This window comes from Anabrus simplex, chromosome 4, assembly GCF_040414725.1.
Source record: "Anabrus simplex isolate iqAnaSimp1 chromosome 4, ASM4041472v1, whole genome shotgun sequence".
NCBI lineage: Eukaryota > Metazoa > Arthropoda > Insecta > Orthoptera > Tettigoniidae > Anabrus > Anabrus simplex.
Genome location: NC_090268.1, coordinates 94034909 through 94062892, shown reverse-complemented (window position 1 = coordinate 94062892; position 27984 = coordinate 94034909). Strand labels below are relative to the sequence as shown.

At 39.7% G+C, this 27984-nt stretch overlaps 1 protein-coding gene across 1 annotated transcript in view; it reads left to right on the top strand.

The window, feature by feature from the left end:
• Positions 1-27984, top strand: part of nAChRbeta1 (nicotinic acetylcholine receptor beta1) — a 933151-nt gene that overhangs the window by 535858 nt on the left and 369309 nt on the right. Inside the window, exon 3 of the mRNA XM_067146256.2 lies at positions 5200-5244. Within this exon, the coding sequence (XP_067002357.1) occupies positions 5200-5244 (45 nt within the window). The remainder of the gene's footprint in view (positions 1-5199; positions 5245-27984) is intronic.

The window sequence follows — 27984 nt, the reverse complement described above, 5'->3', positions numbered from 1 at the left end:
CAAGCTAAAAGCTACACGACCTGAATGATGCAACCATTTCGCTCGATTGAGAGTAAAAGAGTGATTTCGGAGTGAAAAAGTAAACTCATGTTCACGTTCCGAGGTGGTGCGGCTCTTTTCAGGTACACTGTCAGTAGAGGTGAGCCGCGTGTACCTTTCTTTTGAAGCACATACCAATATACCTGTCAACCTTATATTTTTGGCAGTACCAAGAATCGAACCTGGGCCTCCGAGGACGGAACTAATAGTGCTAACGACTTCTTCTTGGAGACGCTTTCAACCTCTAAATTCTGTAAATCTTGTTTTGGTCTTAATGTTTCCACTTTAGTCACCCCCATGTAGTATAGGATTAGCTTCTGTACCTTCGAGCCTTAAAAGCCCATTTAGGGTTTTAAGAATTTCTATAAGGAGTGCTGGTGTTTCGCCTCCTTGCCTTTAGTTTATGGCCGGTTATGTGCAAGCTTTTCTTTTTACCATTAAGGCCACGTAGTATGGGCAATCATGCCCCTGTTTATTTATTCCTGAGTGAAAATTTTTCCTCGTATTAGTTCCCTTTGAAACAGTGACTAGTGTAACTGTTGATCAAGAGATAATCCCACATCGAGGCAACTGTGTATGAATTCTTTAAAGTGAGGCCAACCGATAGGTTGTCGGATGGAACTTTAGTGCGCCGTAAGAAAAAAAATGATGCCTCTGCGAGACTAGAGTATGGTGTTTCTGGAGATCAGACTCCTGAGTAGTGTACCTTTTGGGGGCAAATCTTGCTCTTGTAAAATATTATACCTGTCAAGAACAAAAAGCCTATTTTCTATGAAAATTAACTACCTGGTATTATCACAAGTCTTTGTACCTAATTTTAGGACTTCTAAGTCCCTGATATTGTTAGAGCTGACGAGCTCATTAATAACCTGTTATATTTGTTGGATATTCATTCAGATTTTCTATCTGTGAATTTTAACAAAAGGAATTAAATAAAATTTCCAAATTTGTTGTTTTAAGTTCTGCTCTAGTTAATTCTTTGTCCAGCAATTCAGCCTAGATGCTTCTTATGCCTCTGTGAACCACGAAAACCCCGGAGCACCAATGATATTCATTTTTGTAGTAGACAAGTAGTGAGAGCAAAGTCGTGTGGACATCCAAAGAATATGCGATAAAGATCTGCGCTGTATCTGATGAACATGAACAGAAAGGAGATCGTAGTACTCGAATTTAGTGGAAGTGCTGAGGGAAACAACCGTGATTAAATTTCATTCTTGAAAGTCCTTATTTAACAAAATAAGAAATCGCCATTCTGCGGCGGAGGAACTACGGTAGGTTTTTACTTTGTTCGCGATTGTACCCAAGAGAATTAATTCCTTGCCGATATGCTTGTAGCTAGAGGTCACCAATGATGGCTCCTATGAGAGCAGAATACAATGAATCATCCACAAAGAGAAAGCTGCTCGACGAGTATGAGAGATAAACTGTGGTTGAAAAAGAAGAACATGGTTGAAGTTCACGTAGCTTTTGGCTAAATACAAAATGTATTAAGAGAGAAACAGTAAGCTCACCACTGGCTGTTAAAAGCAAGAAGCATCTGAAAGTAATATTTGGTGGGGTAACGAACCTGCTAGAATAAAAGGTCAGTTAGCTCACGGGGAAGCTGGCAAGCCACACTCATCCACATCAGACTTGCTAATCGAATGGCTGCCTCTCCACACATCAGGACAAACGAAGCACCTTCTTTTGTAAACTGCTCAGCTGTATGTTTGTTTTAAACCATGACAGCTACGAGTTAATCAACTCATTCTGTATGAATGTGATCTGATATTCTTTCAGGTCTCTACCCTTTATTTTACCTTCAAAATGATAAACTAAATCATCTGGCTGGATGAGAAATGTTGATGCATTTAATCACCAGGGATCAGTGATGGACAAAACTGGCTAGTATGATCAGAATATATCATGAAGAGTAAGACAAATAAAGACAGCCATAATATCTACGAGTGGGAATTTTTGGAATAGACAAATATCTAAACAAATTAAATTTTAAAACCAGAGTAGGCTATCTCGGAGAGTGATAAGGTCGATCGACACATTTTTCAAGAAGATTTACTCACGCCTATAATTTCTAAACCACACGATGATGATGATGATGATGATGATGATGATGATGATGATGATGATGATGATGATGATTGTTGTTTAAAGTGGCCTAACATCGAGGTCATCAGCCCCTAGTGGTACGAAATCAAATGACAACAAAAAGTTCAAAATCATCCACTGACCAAAATAAAAAATGTCATGAAGAATAAATCGAGGGATATGAACCCAAAAAACAAGAAAGCAAAAGACAAACAAACAAAAAAACAGTGGATCCGACCCGAAAAAGGTCATAAATAATAGTGTTACTGCCCAAGGAACCACTTATAAAGCTCAATCCTCAATCGAGGATGCTTGATATCCAAAGGGGTCCAAAATCCAGGTCTAGGGCCCCTTAGAATGAATGGTACACATCGCGAGTAAAGTAGAATAATGGTATTTGTCATGTTGGGGTACTAATCAAAAGTAGCGAAGACTCACGGTGTTCCACACAAGATGGTACTACTCACAAGTATTGTACTTCGTACAGGTAACGCAGACGTATGGTGTTTCTCACACAATGGCGCCACTCATAGCCAACGCAAACCGATGAGGTTCCTCAGCTACGTGTAGGCTACTAACCACAGGGACTCGTACTATCCCGTGGTGTTCCTCGCAAAGTGGGCACTAATCACAGACAACGCAGACCCACGGTGTCGCTCATATAGTGGTACAACTTACAGGCAACGCCCAGACCCGCGGTGTTGCTCACATGGGTACGACTCACGGGTACTGGAAAACCCATACTGATTCACACCCCTGTTGCTACTAAACACAAACCTATTTCGTACGTAATAGAGTGGTACAACTCGCAAGTAAAGGCGACTCATGGTGTTCCCCGCGTGATGGTAATAATCAAAAGTAGTGTCATGGTTCTAAGAAAATCATCCCTTGGTCGCCCCTTTTAGTCGCCTCTCACGACAGGCACTCAATAGGCAAAAATCTAGTTTGGTGGTATTTTAAGAGCTGAAATATGAAAGTAATATACAGCTGTAATAAAATGGAGGACTACTTTTAATTCCTGAACATACTGAAACAGTATCTGAAATTATCAGGTAAATCTGACAAGTAGACAGCGGAAGTTTAGGCTCTAAAAGGTAATTTTTAGGCACCTAAAATACCAAGGGTGTATTTTTCGTCTGCGTCCCCCACTCACAGGGAGTAGAGAGAGAAAGAAAGAAGAAAGAAGAAAGAAGGCATCCCTCACTTCGAAAAATGAAGTAACGGACGAAGAAAGGCAAGGGCCACGAAGGGCGTGAAAGTGAAAGACTCCCTAGACCTCGAATGCTCTAATACCGTCGGGATCGGAAAAGAACAAGAGTTGACCAAGGGAGGTCGGACAGGATAGACGAAAGTGAGGAGCCTGGCACAAGTAAGTGGAAGAAATGCCAAGACTCAGCTAAGGGCCCGTGGATGCCAATCCACACTCCCAAGTTGAGAGCCCCTTGGACCCCTTTTTTTCGCCTCTTACGACAGGCAGGGGATACCGCGGGTGTACTCTACATGTGCGTCCCCCACCTGCAGGGGGTAGTGTGTTTGGTCCGCGAGAGGTATTTTATTTCCCTAAAGTCCGCTGGCAAGCCGGTTAGGACCCCCCTATCCGCCACGTGGGACGACCTATGGAGATCTTTTGCCCATACTTGCATCATATGTGAGGAATCTGCGTGTATTATGTAAATGGCGGAAGTGTGAAATGTTGAATGTGAGGAAAGGAACATTAAGGACGACACAAACATACAGTCCCCAGGGATATTAATTATTTACAATTAAAAACCCCTGATCCGGCCGGGAGTCGAACACCGCGAGTCTACCCGTTTCCTGATATGGGGTCTGGAATGAGGTCAGATGGAATTATATTGCGTAGTTTTATGGCCGGATGCTCTTTCTGACACCAACCTCACTTAAGATTTCACGAAGCATCACAGCGAGTAGCGCATCGATTTCTATCTAATGCTTACACGTATGAAGCCCTTCAATATTTCCGAAAGTAGTTATCCGATTTGGAGAACAAGCACATCACTGAACTTGTCACACGATTCCTAGTTGTTCTATTGAGTGAAATGAGTATAGCCTCATTTAATAAATCGAAGTTACTACCGTTTTCTAGGTATTTGATGGAGATGAAATGGGCAGTGTTGTATGCGCGGTTAAGGGGAGTCATGACTGTTTTTTAAACATTTTATTTAACGTCTCACCGATATAGATAAGTCTTATGGCGACGGTGGGATAGGAAAGACCTAGGAGTGGGAAGGAAGGGACCGTGTCCTTGATTAAGGTACAGCTCCGGCATTCGCCTGGTGCGAACGTGGGAAAACCACGGAAAACCATCTTCAGGGTTGCCGACAGTGGGGTACGAACCCACTATCTCCCAAATGCAAGCTCACAGCTGCGCTCCCCTAAGCGCACGGCTAACTCGCCCGGTATGAAATTTGGAACTATCAGAGCCAAATTTAAAACACCAGCGTATATTAATAAGATACAGCACTACCCACAATGTAGAGCTGATTAATGAATTTGTTTGCAAAGTTATTAACAAAATAATATTCATTTTTTATATGTTGCACGGAAAATAATGCTCTTTGCGGCACAGTTTTCATTTTGTTGCGCTATAATTTGGCAGACTTGTCAAAAATACTCGTATACTTAATAATAACTCTGAGGTTTCCACTTATGTGTAAACTATTGGAGAATTTTTTTTCAATTCTTCAGTATTCACTCAATAGGCAAAAATCTAGTTTGGTGGTATTTTAAGAGCTGAAATATGAAAGTAATATACAGCTGTAATAAAATGGAGGACTACTTTTAATTCCTGAACATACTGAAACAGTATCTGAAATTATCAGGTAAATCTGACAAGTAGACAGCGGAAGTTTAGGCTCTAAAAGGTAATTTTTAGGCACCTAAAATAGGCTCCGTAACTGCTATATTTAGGCACTAAAATGAATAATAGATATATATATTTAACTGAGCAGTGCCAACTGGATACCGTGAGAACCGAACCATACATTGTAGTATATCTGTGAGGCATTAGCCAATAATAATGAACATAAAACTCATTTCTTGTTTCTTTCTTTGCAGAATGAGAAGAACCAGATCATGAAGTCGAACGTTTGGCTTCGATTGGTAAGTAGATTCCACTTCTATCAATGCTTAGTTAATAAGTTCGTAAGATTAATTGTATTGTTTAGTTTGATTTCTGAAAGCAATTAACTTGCAATATTTTCAGGAGGCTTCCTCCACTGCACATTCTTCCTAGTACAAATTAAAAAATTTAAATTTCCTATTATATAAATTTGCGTCCAGTTCCATACAGAATCACAATTTTAAATAAATTTACGGACATCCTACAACTGTATGTATGTTCAGTCCACAGCCCTAAGGCTCCACCATCAGCTGTCATAAATGGCCTAGGTATCACTGAAGAGGCGTACTAGAGAAATGAGGAGTGAGGTAGTTTCCCGTTGCTTTCCTCACCGAGCCAGGAATTGCAATTACAGATCAGTCTGCCAAGCCCACTGAAATGCATGCACCAACAGACCCTATGAGCAACATTTTCACACCATTCATAGCAGGGACTGGCTGCATAAGGAAAGGCATTACTAGCATCGCTCATACCTCAGTGACTTTCATATTGTCAAAGCCAAGGATAAGGCAGAGGCAGATCAATGAAAGTAACAAAATTGCTCTAGCCTATACCAGAGGACGCAGTGCACTGTAAACACTAGGTCCTGCCAGAAGAGACATATCAAGTAATGTTAATTCTGACGGCTTAGTTCACGACCATCCAAATTACGGCCTGGAGGCCATGTCCATCCCGCCTAAGCATTGTCTGTGACCCATCTGAACAGATTTTTTTCTATAATGCAATTTTGAGGCTTGTTTTTAGTTGTTCATATTCAGTGGAACTGATTTAGTTGCCATGAATGTATGATTAATAACTTTCTCCCTGCCTCGTATTACCAGGTTCAAGTCGTTCAAATATTGGTCATGTCAGTTTGAAATGCCAGGTATGATAACCAGGTGGAGTGTGCTAACTATTCACACTCGTAACTACTGTAAAAATTTGCAGATTAAAAAAAAATGATAACTTTTGACCACGATTTAGTCACCTTACTTTTGCATTGTAAATCTCGCCACCAGATGTCAGTAACTTATTAAGTTCCAAACACTAGCTTCTCGCTTCTCATTAGGTAAGATATTTCACATGCGCTTTTAAATCTGCAGCACCATTTTTTTTCAAAACTGGTTAATATACCAAACATATATTTGAATTAATTTAAACGAAGTCGTTGAAATCTCTTTTGCGATTTTGGTATTCTGTAAAATATTATATTTTATATCATTTAAAAATCTATATGATACACGTAGTCCGCAGCCAAATCATTCATATTAATTACTGGCTCTGCATATAAACATGTTTGAGTGGTTCTGACAGGTGGTCAACATTACGTTATCTGCCGTATTCTAAGGATTAGCGCAAATGGTATTTCACGTGGTTGGTCCTGGCTTGATCCTCGATCCGCTAATTTTATAAAATTCGTAACTCACATATTTGTATTGTTCTATGTCATCCCTCTATCCTTCTTTCTTTTCTTCGCAATATGCTTTTATTATTTGTATATTTTTATATGTTATACCAAAGTGAGGGATAAAGGAAATTTCCCTTTTTAAAAACAAGCCTGATGTGCACTATTGTCGATTGTCAAAAACATTCAACATTAGAACAATACTTCATCCTTTATCGGTCGAAGTACACTTACTCTCTCCTTGCCGTGTTTGGACCCTCCTGAAGTAGGTGAATCCGCCAATATCCCAGCACGAGTGCTCTTTGTTAGCAAGTAAACATTTTACATTTTAACCAGCCTGATAATATTTACTAAAGAACAGCCGAAGAAAATTTAATCCTTCCCGTCAAGAATGCCACTATTGAAAATAAATGTCCATTTGTAGTAGCTCTAGCACATAATTTATAATATCAGCTGTTGGAAAATAATTTCTTTGCTGTTTGCTTGGCAGGGTTTCTACATAGAGTCCTTACATTCCAACAGCCAATGCACGAAATATGACACATGATCTTCTCCGCGTTATACAAACAAAATGTTTTAGTAACCTTGTGAGTTCCCTTATATCCTCTAATGTAGCCCGAAGACAGGAAGTCCCGTCGCCACTTCCTATCTGCAGTATTTTATTAATTTTTGACTATCGGTCTTGTTCGACCATACAGCCAGCGTCAATTTGTATTTTAACAAATGTAAATGAAACTCATTGTGTATGATGTCGTCTTGTTTACTACCATATGTAATGATTTTAGTTTCACACAGTGTAATGAAGTTACGCATGTTTAAGACGAACACAACATTCACTCCCTGAGTTCAAAGAGTTAACCAGACACAGCTGGGCACTGAAAACGGACCCGTGTGAACCAATTCCATCATTTAATTATTAAATTAATTTTCAACCAGAACTCATTTTGTTTCCATTTCCTTTTCTAAAAATTTGTTATGAAATATGCTGAGTCGAGACCGTATATGATGAAGGATTATTTTGAGAAGTTGAAGCCTCCAGGAGACTGTCTCTAATTCATTGTTACTGGCCTAGCGTTGGAATTATGACCGAGCGAGTTGACTATGCAGTGTGGATCGTGTACATGCAAGCATCCGGGAGATGATGGGTTCGAAGCCCACTATAGGCAGACGAGAAGATAGTTTCCTGTTGTGCCCTTTTCACACTAAATGCCAAGACTTTATGTTAATTAAAACTAAAGCCAATACTTCAAGAGTCCTGTCCCTTTTCTATACCATCGACGCTGAGAACCTGTATGTATGAATTGAACGTTACATACATAGCGAAAGAAAAAATCGAGATCTTTACCATTATTAGCCTCAGTGACATTTGGAGATAAATGACCACTCAGAATAGTCTATTATTATTATTATTATTACTATTATTATTATTATTATTATTATTATTATTATTATATAATTCGATGGGGCCATCAAGGACCACGTTAAGTCTTGTTGCATTTGACACTGAACTTGGCCTTCTTTAGAACCCAAATTTCCCTCATTTTTTGTGAGTGGGCCTGCTTACGCTCCTCTGTCCAAGGGGCACCGTGTATTCTCTTCGGTTGCTCGTCTCGGTTTAGCCCGTTCGTCAATATTTTCTTGCGGAAGAGATCTCTGTTAAAGGCGTCTTCAGCTGAGATATGTAGCATTTGCAGGTCTTCTTTGGTATTTCTAAACCAGGGAATTGTGGTTTTGGGATTTGAATCAAAAAAGTGAAAGATTTCTTTAGTTAACTTTTTTCTGTCCATTCTTTTCAGATGACCGTAAAATCATGCCCGTCTTTTTCTGATTGTGTCGGTAATTTTCTCTATTTTTCTGTAGACTTCCTTGTTGGATCTCTTTTGATGGATTCCATTTCTGTACTTTGATCCCAAGACTCCTCTCACAATTTTGCGTTCTCTTTTCTCCAGTTCTTCAAGGAGTCCTTTGTTGGCATTTAGAGACAGGGTTTCGGCTGCATACAGAACTACTGGCTTCAGAACTGTTTCATAGTGACGTATCTTGGTGTTTTGGGAAAGGCATTTTTTGTTGTAGATTGTGCGGGATGTTTGGTAGGCTATTTCCAGTTTGCGTACTCGCTCCTGAAGTGTTTCATTGTCCAGTCCATTTTTCATGATGATCTCACCCAGGTATTTGAATTTGTCCACTAGGGTGATGTCCCCGTATTTTGTATGGAGTTTTGGTGGAGCCTCTTTGATGTTAGTCATTACTTCTTTTTTCTCAAACGATATCTGCAAACCAGTTTGTTCGGCAATTTCCTTTAAAATTTCAACTTGAGCTCTAGCGGTTTCTATGTCGGTTGAGAGAACAGCAATATCATCGGCAAATGCTAAGCAGTCTGTTGCGATCCCCGTGGATTTGGTTCCTATTCTCAATGGACTGAGGTTGGTTTCCTGTAATCTCACCCGCCAGGTTCTGATGATCTTTTCAAGAACACAGTTGAAGAGCAGCCGGGATAGCCCATCACCTTGTCGGACTCCTGTTTTGATGTCAAAGGAATGTGAGAGACATCCGTGGAACTTCACCTTGGATTTTGTATCGGTCAGGGTGGCTCTAATTAATGCCGGCAGTTTCAAATCAACTCCAAATTCATTTAAGATGTTTAGCAGGACTTCCCGGTCATTGGAGTCGTACGCTTTCTTAAAGTCCACAAAGACAGACACATACTGCTTGGACCTTAGTGTACAATATCTGATGATCGTTTTGAGATTTTGGATCTGTTCAGCTGTTGAGCGACCTTTTCTGAACCCTCCATGGTATTCACCTATTTGATGTTCTACTTGTGCTTCCAAACGCTCCAGGATGGCAAGTGATAGAATTTTGTAAGTCACGGGTAGCAAAGATATTCCTCTGTAGTTGTTGATGTTCTTTATGCTGCCTTTTTTGTGTAATGGATGGATCAAAGCTATTTTCCAATCTTCGGGTAGGGTCTCCTTGTTCCAAATTTCTTCTATTTGCCTTTTCAAAATATCAAGTGATTCTTCTGGGGCATATTTCCATAGTTCTGCTACTACTGAGTCTTCCCCCGGCGCTTTGTTATTTTTGAGACGGGCAATGTGGCGCTTGATTTCATCTCTGTCGGGTGGTCTGGAATCTGGGTACCTGAGTAAGGGTTTCTTGGTCTCAATGGCGCTTTGCGGTTTAGAGCAATTAAGTAAATTCTTGAAGTAATCTGCCAGAATGCTGCAATTTTCTTCATTTGACGTCGCCAGTGTGCCGTCCTTTCGCTCAAAGCATAGAGATGGTGGTTTATAGCCAGTGAGTTTGCGTTTGAAGGCTCTGTAGTACTCTCTGCTTTCATTCTTCCTAAAGTTTTGTTCTATCTTTTCAGTGAGAGATTTTTCGTATTTACGTTTCTCAGTTCTGAACACCCTAGCTGCTTGGGCACGTAGGGTTTTGTAGGTTTCCCAATCATTTTCTGATTTCGTAGAGTTGTACTGTTTCCACGCATTGAGTCTTTCAAGGAGGACTGATTCGCAGGTACCATTCCACCAGGCATGCTTTTTGCTTCTCTTGATTTCTGCAACGTCTTTGGCGGCCTCAACAAGGAGACTTTTGGCGTTGTTAAAGTAACAGTCATTTGGTCTAGCCTTCTCCTGGAACTCCTCGACCCTTTCCCGAAGTTTATCATTGTCGAAGCGTGTGATCTGTTTGGTTGTCTTCCTTGTGTTTGCGGGAATTGGTTTGAATTTGATAAGAGACATATAATGATCTGAGGCCACATTGATGCCTTTCTTTACCTTGACATTCATAATCTCAGGGCTGTTTCTCCTGGAGATCGCAACATGATCAATTTGGAACTCTCCGAGAGCTTGGACGGCAGAACGCCAAGTCATTTGCTTTCTGGGTAGATGGCGAAAGTGGGTCGACATGACCTGCAGGTTGCGATTTTCGCAAATGGTCACCAGTCTTTTGCCGTTGGGATTGGTTCTTTTGTGAGCAGGGTAATTTCCTATAACTTTCTTGTACTTCTGCTCACGACCTAGTTGGGCATTGAAGTCACCCAAAAGAAGATTGACATGTTGTTTAGGGATTTTGTTCAATTTTTCATCCAGTAGGTCCCAGAAATTATCAACTTGGTCTGGATCAGACTTGTTCTTATCGTTTGTAGGAGCATGTGCGTTAACTAGGGCGTAGTTCTTGTTCGCGCATTTAATTGTGAGTATAGACAATCTGTCATTCACAGGTTCGAAATTTGCAACCGATTAAGGATCTTTTTGATTCTTCGGGTACACCGAGACGCTCCGACTCGTCTCTTGCATGATGTCGAGTCTCCCCCAGAATCCGAACGAGACTCGTCGCCGTGGCGTTCACGACGAGGGATTTATCCGAAGATTTACCCCCTGGGGTATGTTTCTTGAAATGTTGTGCCATCAAGCTTTTTGGCTTGACTTTGCTTTGGACGGGTACCCATCCTTTTACAACTAGGGTTGTTAGCCCTAGAGGTTGCCTCAAGATGTTTTCTGGCTTCTGGTCATTTACCAGTCTTCGCCGTAACCCTGGCAAGGGACCAGTTTCTTTTTCACGGTGGTAGTTTATTTCCCTACTACCCTCTGACTCTGCTGGCGGCAGAGCCAGCGAGCTTCCCCAATTCCAATGGGACGCGCCCGATGGAGGTAACGGGCAAAATCCCCACACGGGATTATTATTATTATTATTATTATTATTATTATTATTATCATCATCATCATCATCATCATATCTATAGAAAAGTCCACCTGCGAAGAACTTGTATAATATAAAGTGTTCTTTCTTTTTGTACGACTTCTTAAAATTAAAAGGCAAACAATACATAGTTTTTTAAATAAAATACGGCTCAGGGACATTACAAGTTGCCGTTCAGCATTTTTTTAAATTAATGGAACATGAAACATTAACGAATCAGAATTAACTAAAATGGCGCATGGCTTTTAGTGCCGCGAGTGTCCGAGGACATGTTCGGCTCTTCAGGTGCAGGTCTTTTGATTTGACTCCCGTAGGCGACCTGCGCGTCGTGATGAGGATGAAATTATGATAAAGACGACGCATACACCTAGCCCCGTGCCAATGAAATTAACCAATGAGTAGTAAAATTCCCGACACTACCGGAAATCGAACCCGGGATCCCTGTGATAAAAATTCTCCAGAAATAAATTAACGTTCTTGTGATGATTTAGGTAAAGGCTATAAAATCGTGCGGCAAATAGAAACTAATACGTCGGTATAAACGTGAAATTTCTGCTACTCTTCTAAGATTCCTCTGAGATGTTACTAAAATGAACGGAAATCATAAACAAATGAAAATATGTGATTGAATATCGAATTTTCACGACGACATTGTAATCAAAAGCGACTTTCAACCTATGAGGTCGTGTTACGTACATTTAGTACTGTTGAAGAGATGTTCTGTTTGTTCTGTACTTAACATCTCTTCAACACGTACTAAATGTACGTAACACGACCTAATAGGTTGAAAGTCGCTTTCGATTAAAATATGTGATGTTACAAATAAACACACAAGAAGTTTTTAGGTGATATTAGTAGCAAATATTTGTTCGGTAATAAATCAAGCATTTACTATGATGCCGTAATGCTTATATAAATGAAAATTTTCATTTTCATTATTATTATTATGGGATTTCCGTGGTTTACAGAGGTGTACGAAGGTGATGGATTGAATGGCTGGACTGAGAAACGTTCAAAGTATAAATTAAAGCACTAAATTTTGAAATTTTACTTCTTTCCTTTTTTCATTTTAAAATTTTATAAGATAATCTGAATGAACAGTCCGCCTCTGTGGTGTAGTGGTTAGCGTGATTAGCTGCCACCCCCGGAGGCCCGGGTTCGATTCCCGGCTCTGCTACGAAATTTGAAAAGTGGTGTGAGGGCTGGAACGGGGTCCACTCAGCCTCGGGAGATCAAATGAGTAGAGGTGGGTTCGATTCCCACCTCATCCATCCTGGAAGTGGTTTTCCGTGGTTTCCTACTTCTCCTCCAGGCAAATGCCGGGATGGTACCTCACTTAAGGCCACGGCCGCTTCCTTCCCTCTTCCTGGCCTATCCCATCCAATCTTCTCATCCCTCCACAAGGCCCCTCTTCAGCATAGCAGGTGAGGCTGTCTGGGCGAGGTACTGGTCATTCTCCCCAGTTGTATCCCCCGACCCAAAAGTCTGAAACTCCAGGACACTGCCCTTGAGGCGGTAGAGTTGGAATCCCTCGCTGAGTCCGAGAGAAAAACCGACCCTCGAGGGTAAACAGATTAAGAAGAAGAAGAATAAGAGGAAGAAGAAGAATCTGAATGAACAACAACAAACAACAGTTAAATGAAATAACGATGAGCTCGACAACTCTGATAACAAGAATGACTTAAAAGTCAAAAATCAGGTACAATTGAGAAGATTTTCAATACACTATTTTACAAATGAATGAACATGCTAGCTCTGAAGGTGTCCGGCTCCATGGCAAAATGGTTAGCGTGCTGGCCTTTGGTCACAGGCGTACCGGGTTCGATTACCGGCAGGGTCTGGAATTTTAACCATAATTGGTTAATTTCGCTGGCACGAGGGCTGGATGTATGTGTCGTCTTCATCACCATTTCATCCTCATCACGACGTCTACGGGAGTCAAATCAAAAGATATACACCTGGCGAGCCAAACTTGTCCTCGGACACTCCTGGCACTAAAAGCCATACGCCATTTTATTTCATCTCTAAAGGTACATTATTTAAGAGCATATTTGCTTCAGTCACTTACATGGTACAGTACTTTGAGATTCGAACATTAATGCCATCCAACTTCTTTGAGGCACCAATTATTTTTTCCAAATTCACACCAGGTAGACTTCAAAAACTGTGTTTACTGTCATTCCAGCAAGAGCACTGAATGCCCATTCTAAATGGCCTAGAAGTACAAAAGAAAAGGTTTTGGGACGGCCTTAACAAAATGCTAGGGGTCGAAACACTGACATTCCTTTTGAAATACACTTAAAATCCTCCATGTTCTTACGGCCCGAAGTTACAGAGGCTAAGCCTATACTACAGAGGGGTGACTAGAGGGCGACATATTAAGTACCAAAATATTTTAGAATAATTTTAGAAAATCATTGTCACCCCCATGCCGAGTTGAAAGGAAATTAATAGACGGTGAACACTCCTTATTCCCTAAGTTACATACTTCCCAGCAGGGATTTCATCAAAGTCTTCAGGATTTAAGAGAAGAAACTCCTCAAGTTTCGAAATAATTTTATGACCCTTTTTCCACTTTCATTTTGTTTGAAAAGTTATTAAGTTATTAAGTTATTAACAAATGCATAAAAAGAACTCGACAATTAACAATGCTAGAAAATCTATTAATTCTTAATAGATTTTAAGAAGTAATTATCAAGACTTTTTCTCTCAGAACACTCAGATTTCTAAGGTGAATGAGTGCGCGCAGAATTGCGGTTCCATTTCCTTTTCGCAAGTTAGATTAATCTTTCACTTAGGCCTACCTCACAGAGGGTACGAGTATTACATAGCCTGAAACAAGATTGGGCACGCAATACAGGAGGCTGAGTGGTTCAGGCTGTTAAGGAGCTGGCCTTCTGACCCCAACTTGGCAGGTTCGAACCTGGCTCAGTCCGGTGGTATTTGAAGGTGCTCAAATACGACAGCCTAGTGTCGGTAGATTTATTGGCACGTTAAATAAATCCTGAGGAACAAACTTCCGGCACCTTGGATTCTCCGAAAACCGACAAAAGTAGCTAGTGGAACGTATTATTATTATTATTATTATTATTATTATTATTATTATTATTATTATTATTATTATGATTATTATTATTATTCATGAAGATTATGCAGATGACTCCGACTTTGACAATAGCAGTTCTGAGAATCGAGTTACATTAGATGATGGATTTTGTTGTAACCAAGGTTGAGATTTACAAAACACAACTTTATTATTCACTTCAAATGCAAAATACACTATTTACACAAATAAAACTGAAATTTAACTTGAAGCAAAATGAATTAGGAATCTTGAGAAAGAGTCTATCTTCTGTACACTATATACAAGTTTACAGTATTTACATCCACTTCTATCTCGAAAAGATAGTCCTTGTGATATGAAAAGTTGATAGTCGAAAACTATCAGAAGTACTGACATAAATGTTTTGGAAAGTCCTTCCTTGCTGAGTTCATAAAAGCAAGTTCAATGTTGGAAGAATTCTTACTTAGCGAAACTAAGGGAACTTGCATTAATTAAGGAAATATGACGGTATGTAATAGTATGACTGGATATGGGCAGCGGAATAAGAGGAGCGGTGACCAGAGGTGAGACCTCGTACTGCCAGAAATTCAGTCCACCTGGCCGAAGCACATTTTCAAGAGGAGTAGCCTCCGTGCTCGACGTAGGGTGTATTCTGGAGCTGGACACCGGGGCAAGTGGGCATCTGGACAGGCTGGGAGTTCCTCTTTATAGTACACACACGATGGTTCAGGCACGCGCACTGAGGGCTGCGCGTCGAGGCTAGAAGAATGACACTTGGCGCGCGTGTAGCTGGCTGGCGGAGCGAGAAGGGAGCGCCGGACATACAACAGATTTAATGCATTGGAGGTAAGATTGATTTTGATTTTTTATTAAAATACAGTACGACACGCTTTATTTGCAGTACTGTAATAAAATTACTGTATACAGTATTCAGTTCAGTAGTAAAAAAATGTTTAATTACTTCAGAATGCTTTGCGCTTTATTGAACAAAGCAATGAATCTACAGCAGCTGATGTATTGTTGATTAAACAGTGGTGCGACATAGCTGCACCAAGAAAATTCAGAAGAAAATCACTGATTTTATACAATGAGTTACATTATGTAAACATTCTAATGTTAATATAGAGTATGCACCTTTGCTTCACAAAGTTTATGCACTTTTATTTCAACATTTAACTTTCGAAAATATTCACCATATGCCATTTGAAAACACGCGTCAACCGAAGTGGCTCCGCCCCCTTGATTTCGGATAAACGGGGTTCAACTGTAATTATAAAATACAGGGGATCGAATCCATACTACTCAAGTGGCCTCAAGGTGAACACACCAAATTCCAAAAAGAAGGCTAAATTTAGAAAAGGCCAAGAATAACAACAGGCGAGGGTTTCCTAAATATTGGCACAAGAAAACATTCCACTAGGGTACAAGTTCCCAATTAAAATAGGGGATAAACCTGACCCACCCTGTGACTAGCAGAAAGGAATTTAAAATCCGAAACGGTTAATAATGGAATACATTTAGTAAATACCTAGCCGCAGTAAGAGAAAGAGAAAAAGGAGGAGGAATACAGAGGGTAAATAATTCCAATGTCCTAATTTATAAAAGATCTCTACATTATCCCAAAATTGTGAGATCGCATAAAGTGGATTGCTACTAGGCCCATTATTCGCTAAATTCCCTACATAATCGAGTTAAGGAAACCCTCTAGCAATAGTACAATTACAATTTAAAAATTAATAAAATATCTCTCTCAGCCAGAGAGGAGTGTAGACGATAGTTCATGATTTTATAGGTTGAAGATAACCCGATAGCCCTTGCCTTGCAAGCAACCAGCCTTATGAATTTTAGCAAATTTTTCAGGAGTTAAAAATAACGTTTCATGCTCATCTTCAGTAGAATAAAAGTATTTATTCATGTTTATTATATCAACGTACTTACATGTATTGATATAATTGAAGAGCTACATACAATTCGTGACATATAATGAAGATGTTTACAAATTAAGAAGGGATAAGGCGCGTTTTGGAAACTCAACGTTGGATAAGGATAGTTTTAGAACCGTCATCGTGATAAGGGCAGGGTTAGCACACGTAGATTAAACGTTATATTGATAATTTTTGTCATTAATTGACATTATAATCGACATTCTTTTATTATTTATGCTCTTTGAAATAATCATAAATACGAAAGCCAGTGATGGTACAGCCCCGGCATTTGCCTGGTGTGAAAATGGAAAACCACGGAAAACCATCTTCAGGGCTGCCGACAGTGGGGCTCGAACCCACTATCTCCCGATTACTGGATACTGGCTGCACTTAAGCGACTGCAGCTATCGAGCTCGGTATTATTAGTAAACTAACGTGAAATTATCGCGAATATTATTGCTTGCTTCATAGATTATTATTTGAGATACGTTCCAGTTAAGGTGCCCCATGTTTGGATAAGGCGGATTTTGGAAACAATGTCTTAGGATAAAGCGGGTTTTGGAAACGTCATCTGAATTTGTGTTACATTTTCTTGGGGATGTTACGAAGTTATCCGTGGAAGGCAGAGGTGAAAGAAGGTGCGGGCTGGAATGGGTCTAACTACAAGTCCGGAAGATGAATTTTAAAATTTAAATAAAGGTTACATTTTCAGCTGATAACAAGATTTAACAATTTTCACTAGGTGAAATAACAAAGAAAAATCAGGTACAATGCAACTTTACAAACGACAGCACACGATAAGAGGATATTACAAATTCTGGGCTACGAGCTCCAAATTCTGAGCTCTCAGCTCACAACCACAAATTACCAAAGGGCAGTAAACCCCTCATTACATGGAGCACTTGCTCCCAACTTCACATCTCAAGCCTCTCTGAGGCACTTTTACCACAACGCCATAAAGAGCTGACCCGCTCTCGATCCTTCGAGCCTATAAAGGCCATAACAGACTATTACACTAAGCTGCCATCAAGGCATAACTTATAAAGAAACAGGGGTAACTTGTACCCAACCTACAGGGCCTTCACAATGAAGGAAAAACAACAGGGTAAGTTACTGGCCCAAAGTACAGTGAGGACTGGAGGCGTGAACTTGCACTCCTAAATACACATTTTAAACCTAAGTGGCTCTCGGCCGATTACACCGGGGCTAATCCCAAGCTAGGGAGGTGATTCGTATGAGAAAACTTTAACACATTAAGGAAGGGAAGAAATGGTTATGAAAATGGAGTCACCTCAACTTCGAAATGAAGGGGAGCTCGAGAGGGTAAAGCACTCTCTATCCCCGATTTACAGTTGAAGAAATTTGTAGTTTTTACATAGACTGAAAAGGGATTTACATTTTAAAGAGATAGGTTACATATTAAAGGTTTCGAACCTTCCCCGCGAGTTAAACTGCTGAGCTAGCAAAGAGGAAAGAAAGATGTTAATCGGCCATTACCTTGTTGAAGAGCTGCTGCCCGAAGAAAGAGGCGCTACCCGCCCCCTGCTATGCTTCTATACACTAAGCAAGATGTTGTTGAAGTGGCCCGGAGACAAGAAAATCAGCAGTTTTATACCCTCGCGGAAAATTCGAGACCTTTCATGAATGATTAAGACCCGCCCACAAAAGTTTATTGGCTAACAGCAAAAAGTTATACACAAATCGATGAAGAAACACCTTATTGGTGGGAAATTAATTACAGAAATTTAGGATTGGTTAAATTCAAAACAGGCGGAAAGGAAGCTTAATATTGCCAACCCTCAAATGCAAGAACAGAATTTAGTAAAGACAAAACTTATGAATACAAAATTTCTCCAAGAAAGTTCATTCCTTCGCACCTGAGTGCATAATCATAGTTTTTAGTAGAGACATCTGTTAGAGAATGTCCACACTTCTTGATCAACGAAAGCAAATCAAAACACCCAGAGACATCTTCTGATAAACAGTTGAGTTGATTCCGTTTTTTAAAGTTCAGAGTTTCTCCTGTAGAGGAGTTTCAATTGGCGCAATATTTGAACTTGCGTCGTGGAGGTTTACCGCCAGGTACAGGGGACAAAGCGGGTTTAGGAACAGTTTTCTTGTTGAAAAACATGCTAAATCACATGAGTTATAGAGATAAGCTAAGAACTCAATTTTCGTTTTAAAAAAATGGATAAGGCGGATTTTGGAACCGTGCGCCCCAATTATTCTGTACCACGCGAAGAGAGGATAGAGCAGAAGATGGCCACTATTTAACTGGATAGCCTTCTTATAGGCAGTAGCTGGGAGCTGATTGGACACAGTTAGTACCAATTTAATTGTTCAGAATGGGGTGCCAATCGCGAAGACTAAATTTATCATTGCTGCATAAGGTTTCAAGTAGTGGAGCTAGATGGGGCGCAAAATAATAGCAAGAAGGGTAGATTAACTACAAGGGGAGTTGTTTTAGTTATAGTAGTCTTCCTGTGTTTTCCCAAATTATTGAAGACGGTACTTGATGTCGATTTCCACGCTTTTACGGCCAGTTGTCCTTCCTGATCTATTCATTATTGCGTGTTTCTGTTGTGTTTGGTAGTGTGGTGCATTGTACTTGTATTCGTATTTGTATTAAGACGAACGTCAACACTGCATTCCCAAGCTAGAGGATTTATTCTTATGCAGTTAAAATCCTCGGCCCGAAAAGGAATTGAACCCGGGGCCCTCTGAACCGAATGCTAATAAACTGACTATTCATCGAAGGGCCGAAAGTAATAATTATTATTATTATTATCCGACTCGTTGGCTGAATGGTCAGCGTACTGGCCTTCGGTTCAGAGGGTCCCGGGTTCGATTCCCGGCCGGGTCGGGGATTTTAACCTTCATTGGTTAATTCCAGTGGCCCGGGGGCTGGGTGTTTGTGCTGTCCGCAACATCCCTGCAACTCACACACCACACATACTGTAACACTATCCTCCACCACAATAACAGGCAGTTACCTACACATGGCAGATGCCGCCCACCCTCATCGGAGGGCTTACAAGGGCTGCACTCGGCTAGAAGTAGCCACACGAAATTAAATTAAAATTATTATTATGATTATTATTATTGTTGTTATTATTATTGTTAAAAATCATAATGAAATACTCTTTATGTGATGCCATTTATGCTCTGTGATTGCCAGTCGCTATGTTCTAATCTATTCTTCCACATACAGGGTAATCGATAATCTTTAGGATGACGTACTGATAAGGTTTAATTAATATTGTTACCTAAACATAGAATGTGTCAGCGTGAGTAGTTACCGAACAAAGGTTTCTCCATGTTGAGATCCCGAGGACGATATTCTCCTTTTGACAGTAAGTTTCTACAAAAATAACGATTTTCTTATATCACCTAGAAATTATATACATTTAATACACATATGTACTGTATTTCTATCAACCTTCTTATAATTAATCAAAATTTACTTGTATCGCTATGTGTTAGGTAATGAGATAATGGTCTACGAATGTAAGATTATGATCCAGAAATATAATCCGTTAACTACATCTCTACGCCATGCTCCAAATGACGTTTTCGTCTCCTCACACAAAGATCACATATAAGCCGGGGTTCTAAGCCTTTAACAATGAACTCACCAAGCCCCCTGTGTGGTTACCCTCGAGCTTATCAAAATTGATGAGCCGAAACTAAAGCTCGCTAGAACAAAACTAATGAGCTTTCTTCTATCAGGGTAAAACAAGCACAAGTTGTATATGTAGTTTAAAACCAAATGCTAACAAAACTTATTTTGGGGAGTATTAAGTCACGGTAAATAATTTTAATGCTCAGAATGTATCATAAATTGTGCCCACGTTACAGTTGTTTGCAGTTTGATTCATGAATAATTCAAGATGATCGTTTTTCATTTAAGTCCTCTTCCAGCACCGTTTCATATTCTCAGTACACCTCCTCGAAAACTTTATTAAGCCCTGAATATGATTTACGAATATCTTTGTTTTATTTAATTTATACAGGATCTTCAACTTTGACTTCCTAACCCACACACAGTCTTACCTTAAAAATATATTTCAAATGCTTGCATTTAATAACTTTTACTACATGTATCCATTTCGCATTCAATAGTACTGAACACACAAAAGCAAGTGACCATATTATTCGAATGCAAATACTGTACGTTTCTCACTTTCACTAGCATGTTCAGTTGTTTATGATTATATTGTTATTGTAGAAAGAAAACAAAACAAAGCTTATAGGCCTACCTCTATTTTCTGTGCTTTGCGCCTAGTTTTTAAAGAGATATTTCTAAAGGAAGATTGTCTCTATGGTTTTTCCAAAGTCCGAAAGGAATAGCCTGCAGATTTATTAGTAAACTAGCAAATTTACCCGTGCTTCGCTACGGTATTCTACATTCATTGTATACGGGTATCGAAGTAAATTTGTGTACATCCAGTGAATAAGATGTTTTTTTTCTAAATTGCATGGCGCTTAGCGTTATCCAGAAACAGCAGGGGTAGGTTCCCATGCACAGTTTCCAATATAAAGTGCGAGTTGTGAAATTGTGATGATAACGGAAGGCTCACTTGCCTACTGCCATTCACAATTCAGTAGGGAAGTATTCATTATAATGGCAGACCCGAATACCTACTGCGTGGTCACAATCGATTTTGGGAGTTTTCGTTACAATGTTAGACAGATTACAGATTACAGTTGAGGAGATTTTATTATAATAGCAGGCATCTTCCCTACTGCCAGTCAAAATTGAGTTGTACTGTTACCATTATAATGACAAGCCCCTTTTCTTAATGTCAGTCACACCGAGTTGGTGACTTTCCATTATAATAGCAGGCCACTATGCCTAATGCCAGTCACATTTTAGATGGATAAATTTGTTTAAAATGGCGGGCACTCTAGCCTACTCCCAAACACAATCGGTTAGGGGAGTTTTGAACAAAAATTGCATGCTCTTTGGGTTCTGCCAGTCAAATCGAGAATGGAATTATTCATGACAATGGTAGTCCCTCCTTACTAATGCCAGTTACAAAGGAGTTGGAGAAGCATCCCATTCCTATTGCCAGTCAAAGTCGATGTGGAGAGTATTGATAACAATAGCAGACGCTCTCCTGCTGAAAGACAACATCGATTTGTAGAATATTAAGTATAATGGCAGACACACCCCTTCCACAACGCTGCAAATCGACTCCAGTGAATATATTTAGATTGACATACGACGTATATGCATGTTTACAATATTGCAAAACTTCATTTACAGATTAACTGCTGCTAAAAAATACGCCATATCGACAAACGGGTGTACCATAAGACACCTCATTTAGCGGTATAAATGGCTGGTTTTATTATATTTTCTCCTATCTCATCTATTTGTGGGTAGGATTGAGTTAGAAACGTTGAATAGGGTGAAATTTGGGTAAGGTTTTCTCCCAGTGCATTAATTTTGGATACTTATGTGACAGCTACAAGCATAGAATTTGGCTCACATATGGATACCAGGTGCGCCAATGTTCGTGTACAATTAGATGATTCTATCTTTCGTACAAGTGATTCAAGCTGTGAATTATTCATGTACAAAGTGCAAAATGTACGTACAGTCGACAAATAGACAATGCAAACGTGTAAGGAATAGAGATACGACAAAACGCCATATAACCAAAGCTGTAGATCACTCCAAATTGAACGGATATAGTGTCATCCGGTTTGTGATACGACTTACCGTTTAGCCACGAAATACCTCGAAACGAAGGTCTGCACCAACATTAAAATTACCTCTCTGTTTCGATATTTTCCGGGGGTAAAATGTGAAACATATAAAGATCTTGGAAGCTTTCCATCGGTTACAGGCTAAGACATACAATTTTGCCAAATTACAATATTCTAGCTCGTCTGGCAGATTGTTCCGCAATCTTGCATTAGGGAAAGGGGGGAAGTAAAAGTGAGAACTTTCAGGAAACTTAACCTAACAAGTATGCAGATGGTCATTATTATACCTGAAACGGATAACCGTACGAAAATTTCGCCAAAATAGTCAATGTACAGACAGATGGTCGTTAATATATTTATATAGATAAGGAATCTGCTACTCGTACAACATCTTTTGGGCTATATCTGCTGCATTTAGCCTCCAAAACATACCGTTCATGATATCTCCCTTATTAATTCTCCTATCGAAAAAATGTAAATGACAAAAAAAAGTTTTAGAAATGGATTTCCATCAAGGTTGGTCGATTTCCAGTCAGGTTGGTCTTGTGTGTATAATTGGAGAGAAAAACCACTGTTTCGGTTCCCTATAAATCCCCTGTCCATTCCGGGAATTTGACATGGTATGGAAGTGGAAACCAACTTTTGGGCAGGTGGATATTAAATATGAAGATTGATTGAAATACCTTCAGTAGTTTTCAAGTTATAAGAAATACGCTTTATACGCACCCACTTTTGATATAAGTCCGATGGGAATTGCACTGAAAAACCTTCCGTTACTGATATCTCCCTTATAATCATCGTATCTAAACGATGTACATGAAAAAAAGTTTAGAAATGAATTTCCTTAATTTCCATTAAGGCAGGTAGATTTCCCTTAAGTTCGATTGTGTATATATCGTGGGAGTGCAAAATCACAGTTTCGGTTGTTTCGTATAAACACCCAGTCAGTTCAGGGTTTTAGAAACAATATTGGCCCTAAAACGTACCCAAGGACAGGTCGATTCTAAATATGAAGTTATAAGAACTCGGACAAACAGACAGACACCAAAGCTAAAATATATGCAGATGTTCATTATTATAACAAATCCAAACCCCATGGCGCAACAGCCCTGAAGGGCCATGGCCTACCAAGCGACCCCTGCTCAGCTCGAAGGCCTGAGGATAGCCAGGTGTCGTGTGGTCAGCACGACGGACCCTCTCCGTTGTTAATCTTGGCTTTCGAGACCGAGGCCTCCATATCACCGTCAGATAGCTCCTCAATTTTAACCACGTAGGCTGAATGGACCTCGAACAAGTCCTTAGATGCAGGTAAACATCCCTAACCTGGCCGGGAATCGAACCTGAAGCTCCGGGTAAGAGGCAGGCACGCTACCCCTACACCGCGGGGCCGGCTTTCATTATTATACCTGAAACGAATAAATGAATGAAAATGTCGCCAAAATAGTCAATGTACAAATGCACGGTCCGTACGATTTTATTTATACTATATAGATTTTAAAAAGTCTCCGTCGCCAGCTCTGAAGATGGTTTTCGGTGGTTTACAATTTCCATGCCAGGAAAATGCTGAAACCGTGCCTTAATTAAGGCTACGGCTACTTCCTTCCCAGTCCTAGCCCTTTAACATCCTTGCGTCGCTGAAAATCTTAAATGTGTCAGTACGATATTAAACTACAAGAACGTTCAAGAATAAATTGCGGTATATCTTTAAAAAACTTCTTTAAGGGGCATTATGGGCATAGGTTATTATTATTATTATTATTATTATTATTATTATTATTATTATTATTATTATTATTATTATTATTATTATTATTAGGCCTATTATTATTATCAGTATCGTCATTAGAGGCGCCGGGCTGAATGGCTCAGACAGTTTTGGCGCCGGCCTTCTGAACCCAGCATGGCAGGTTCCACCCTGGCTCAGTCCGGTGGTATTTGAAGGTACTCAAATACGTCAGCCTGGTGTCGGTAGATTTGCTGGCACGTAAAAGAACCCTTGCGGGACAAATTTCCGGTACCTCGGCGTTTCCGATAATCGCCAAAAGTAGTTAGAGGGATTAAATACAATAACATTATTAATATTAGCATTAGAAGCAACCACATTCAGAATGTGATATTGTACATTTCTATTTCTTTCACACTTTTAAACTAACATAAAATTCTATAACTTATTATACCCAAAAATGAAGTTCCATGAAGAATCCAAAATGTACTATTAGATTCTCCAAATATATCAACGGAAACAAAATAAACTGTAACTTGTCTACTTGTTATGTATAGGCTGCCGTGCTCCTTATTTCAGTCGGTACACATACATAATATTTTAAAAAGTCATTTTTACCGTTTTACTTCCGATCCGTTCGTCACGTATTTAGGGGCGTGCATATTTTGAAACATCCTGTACTTCATACTGACCTCCAGCGCTGTTTTGATTCTATTTGAAAACTTTGTGTCAACAAGCTTCGAAGTTCATTACCTTCTCTTCTTTCCCTGCTTCGTTCCTCCATTCCTTCCTTCTCCGCTGTGTACTTTCTTCATAATAGGCTCGATCCGTCAGGGGACTGCAATATGTGCTTCCTTCTTGGTATGCAGGCCGTTCCCCCAGGAGCTAGGCTACTTGGCGGTGCAGAACGATGAAAGGGTACCAGGTGCGGCAGTAAAACACATCCAGACCTCCGGAAATATTTCCAAAGGAGTAACATTTGCTTTCTGAATACTTGTGATGTGAGGAATAGAGCAGGAAGAATCCAGTTTGGCTTGTTACATGAAGAAATAAAAATAAGCTGCCTCTACCTCCCAAATGGATTATAGCAGTTTTTCTAAGACTCATAACAGTATCCCCTCAACCCTGAATTGACCAGAGATCTGTATTATTCAGTAGATGTCCGCGGCAGGCATTATAATTTTCGTTTATCACGTACAAACCTTAAATGGGCTATTTAGTACATTTTTTAAATATTAAATCTTTTCTTTCAAAAAGTAAGACATGGTCATAAGATCACCTGAGTGGAAGGAAACAATATATGTCGTATTGAAGATATAATTCTATAGAATACGTGATGAAATCAGGAGTAATTCAGCGGTCTAATTTGGGCCCGTTAATATTTCTCACATTTATCCATAATCTATCTGATCAAGTGAATTATTCTGATTGCCCACTATAATCATGCTGATGACTTCAAAGTATTTAAAGCTCTTTCAACCATTAGTGACTATGAACATCTTCAGTTATACCGAATAGCATAACGGATTGGATGAGAGAAAATGAAAAAGATTCCAAAATGGGTGTTCGTGTCGTTCACCCGAAATAAAGCTAAATACTTTAATACACCGATACCGGGCAGCTCTATCTCAATAGCATTGAGTGGAGTGCGAACGGCGACGGTGGTGACATCTAGCGTGTTGGTGTGAACTGCATACTTGTCTATGCTACAGTTGAGAGGAATGCACTACACTCATAGAAAACATTTTTGTTAAAAATCATAATACTTACGAATGAAATTTTAAAATATGAAATGCCTCCTTCATAAACCTCCAAACGAGCATTATGTTACCGTGCCTTTCGCTATGTCTTAAAAATTATAAAGCAGAATTTGTTTGAGGGTCCACCCAGCCTCTCGGGGAAATATTTAACAATTACTCTCTCCTCATCTTTCTAGCCTTTTATCAATTACCTAGCGCAGGATTTTGTATGGAATTAGCCTAGTTTGCCGGCCGGATGCCTTTCATAACAGCAATTATATGTGGAGGGATATATATACCGTACTCACTATTGTGTGTTTCTGTGGATGTTTTCCGTATGATGTGTTGTATATACCTGAAGATGCGTATGAATACGAACACAAACCCATAGCCCTCGATCTACAGGAATTAACAGACGCGATTAAAATCTCCTACTCAGCCGGGAATCATACTAGGGCCCTATGAACCGAAGGCCAGTACGCTGAAGATTCCTTGGCGGTGATTATCGTAAAAGGAAGTACTACTGACCAGCCATCCTCTATTAACACTAATCAGAAGGGAAATGGTAAAGGTCCAACACTCCGAAGAACGAAGGGAAGGAGGGACACGAAGATAACTTAACAACATCCATGATTTATTAAGATTTTGGGAAAGAGAAGCTGCAATTAATGAACAGGAGTTTTGGTCCATTATTTGGTCTTCTTCTTCTTCTTCTTCTTCTCCTTCTTCTTCTTCTTAGATACGGCCGATCTTCCCAAACTCTACAGGGGAACTCACCTCATGCTGCTATCTCGCTTTTGCTGTACTTTGAATTTTCTGTTTTACCTCTGAAGACAGAAATACATAATATATATAACACATATTGGGGTTACGTGAGTGAACTACGATGTTCCTGACAAGGAAGAAGTGTTCAGAATTTTAAAGTCTCTTTCACAAATTTATGTAAGAAGAATTACCATACACACGTATTAAATTAGTTGGACTGGTGCTCAAGCCTATACCAATAATACACTGAAATAATTTTCTTACGCCGGGCTGAGTGGCTCAGACGGTTCAATCAATCAATACTGATCTGCATTTAGGGCAGTCGCCCAGGTGGCAGATTCCCTATCTGTTGCTTGCCTAGCCTTTTCCGAAATGATTTCAAAGAAATTGGAAATTTATTGAACATCTCCCTTGGTAAGTTATTCCAATCCCTAACTCCCCTTCCTATAAATGAATATTTGCCCCAGTTTATCCTCTTGAATTCCAACTTTATCTTCATATTGTGATCTTTCCTACTTTTATAAACGCCATTCAAACCTATTCGTCTACTAATGTCATTCCACGCCATCTCTCCGCTGACAGCTCCGAACATAACACTTAGTCGAGCAGCTCTTCTTCTTTCTCTCAGTTCTTCCCAACCCAAACATTGCAACATTTTTGTAACGCTACTCTTTTGTCGGAAATCACCCAGAACAAATCGAGCTGCTTTTCTTTGGATTTTTTCCAGTTCTTGAATCAGGTAATCCTGGTGAGGGTCCCATACACTGGAACCATACTCTAGTTGGGGTCTTACCAGAGACTTACATGCACTCTCCTTTACATCCTTACTACAACCCCTGAACACCCTCATAACCATGTGCAGAGATCGGTACCCTTTATTTACAATCCCATTTATGTGATTACCCCAGTGAAGATCTTTCCTTATATTAACACCTAGATACTTACAATGATCCTCAAAAGGAACTTTCACCCCATCAATGCAGTAATTAAAACTGAGAGGACTTTTCCTATTTGTGAAACTCACAACCTGACTTTTAGCCTCGTTTATCAACATACCATTGCCTGCTGTCCATCTCACAACATTTTCGAGGTCACGTTGCAGTTGCTCACAATCTTGTAACTTATTTATCACTCTATAGAGAATAACATCATCCGCAAAAAGCCTTACCTCTGATTTCACTCCTTTACTCATATCATTTATATATATAAGAAAACATAAAGGTCCGATAACACTGCCCTGAGGAACTCCCCTCTCAACTATTACAGGGTCAGATAAAGCTTCACCTACTCTAATTCTCTGAGATCTATTTTCTAGAAATATAGCAACCCATTCAGTCACTCTTTTGTCTAGTCCAATTGCACTCATTTTTGCCAGTAGTCTCCCATGATCCACCCTATCAAATGCATTAGACATGTCAATCGCGATACAGTCCATTTGACCTCCAGAATCCAAGATATCTGCTATATCTTGCTGGAATCCTACAAGTTGAGCTTTCCTAAAACCGAATTGCCTTCTATCGAACCAGTTATTAATTTCACAAACATGTCTAATATAATCAGAAAGAATGCCTTCCCAAAGCTTACATACAATGCATGTCAAACTTACTGGCCTGTAATTTTCAGCTTTATGTCTATCACCCTTTCCTTGATACACAGGGGCTACTATAGCAACTCTCCATTCATCTGGTATAGCTCCTTCGAC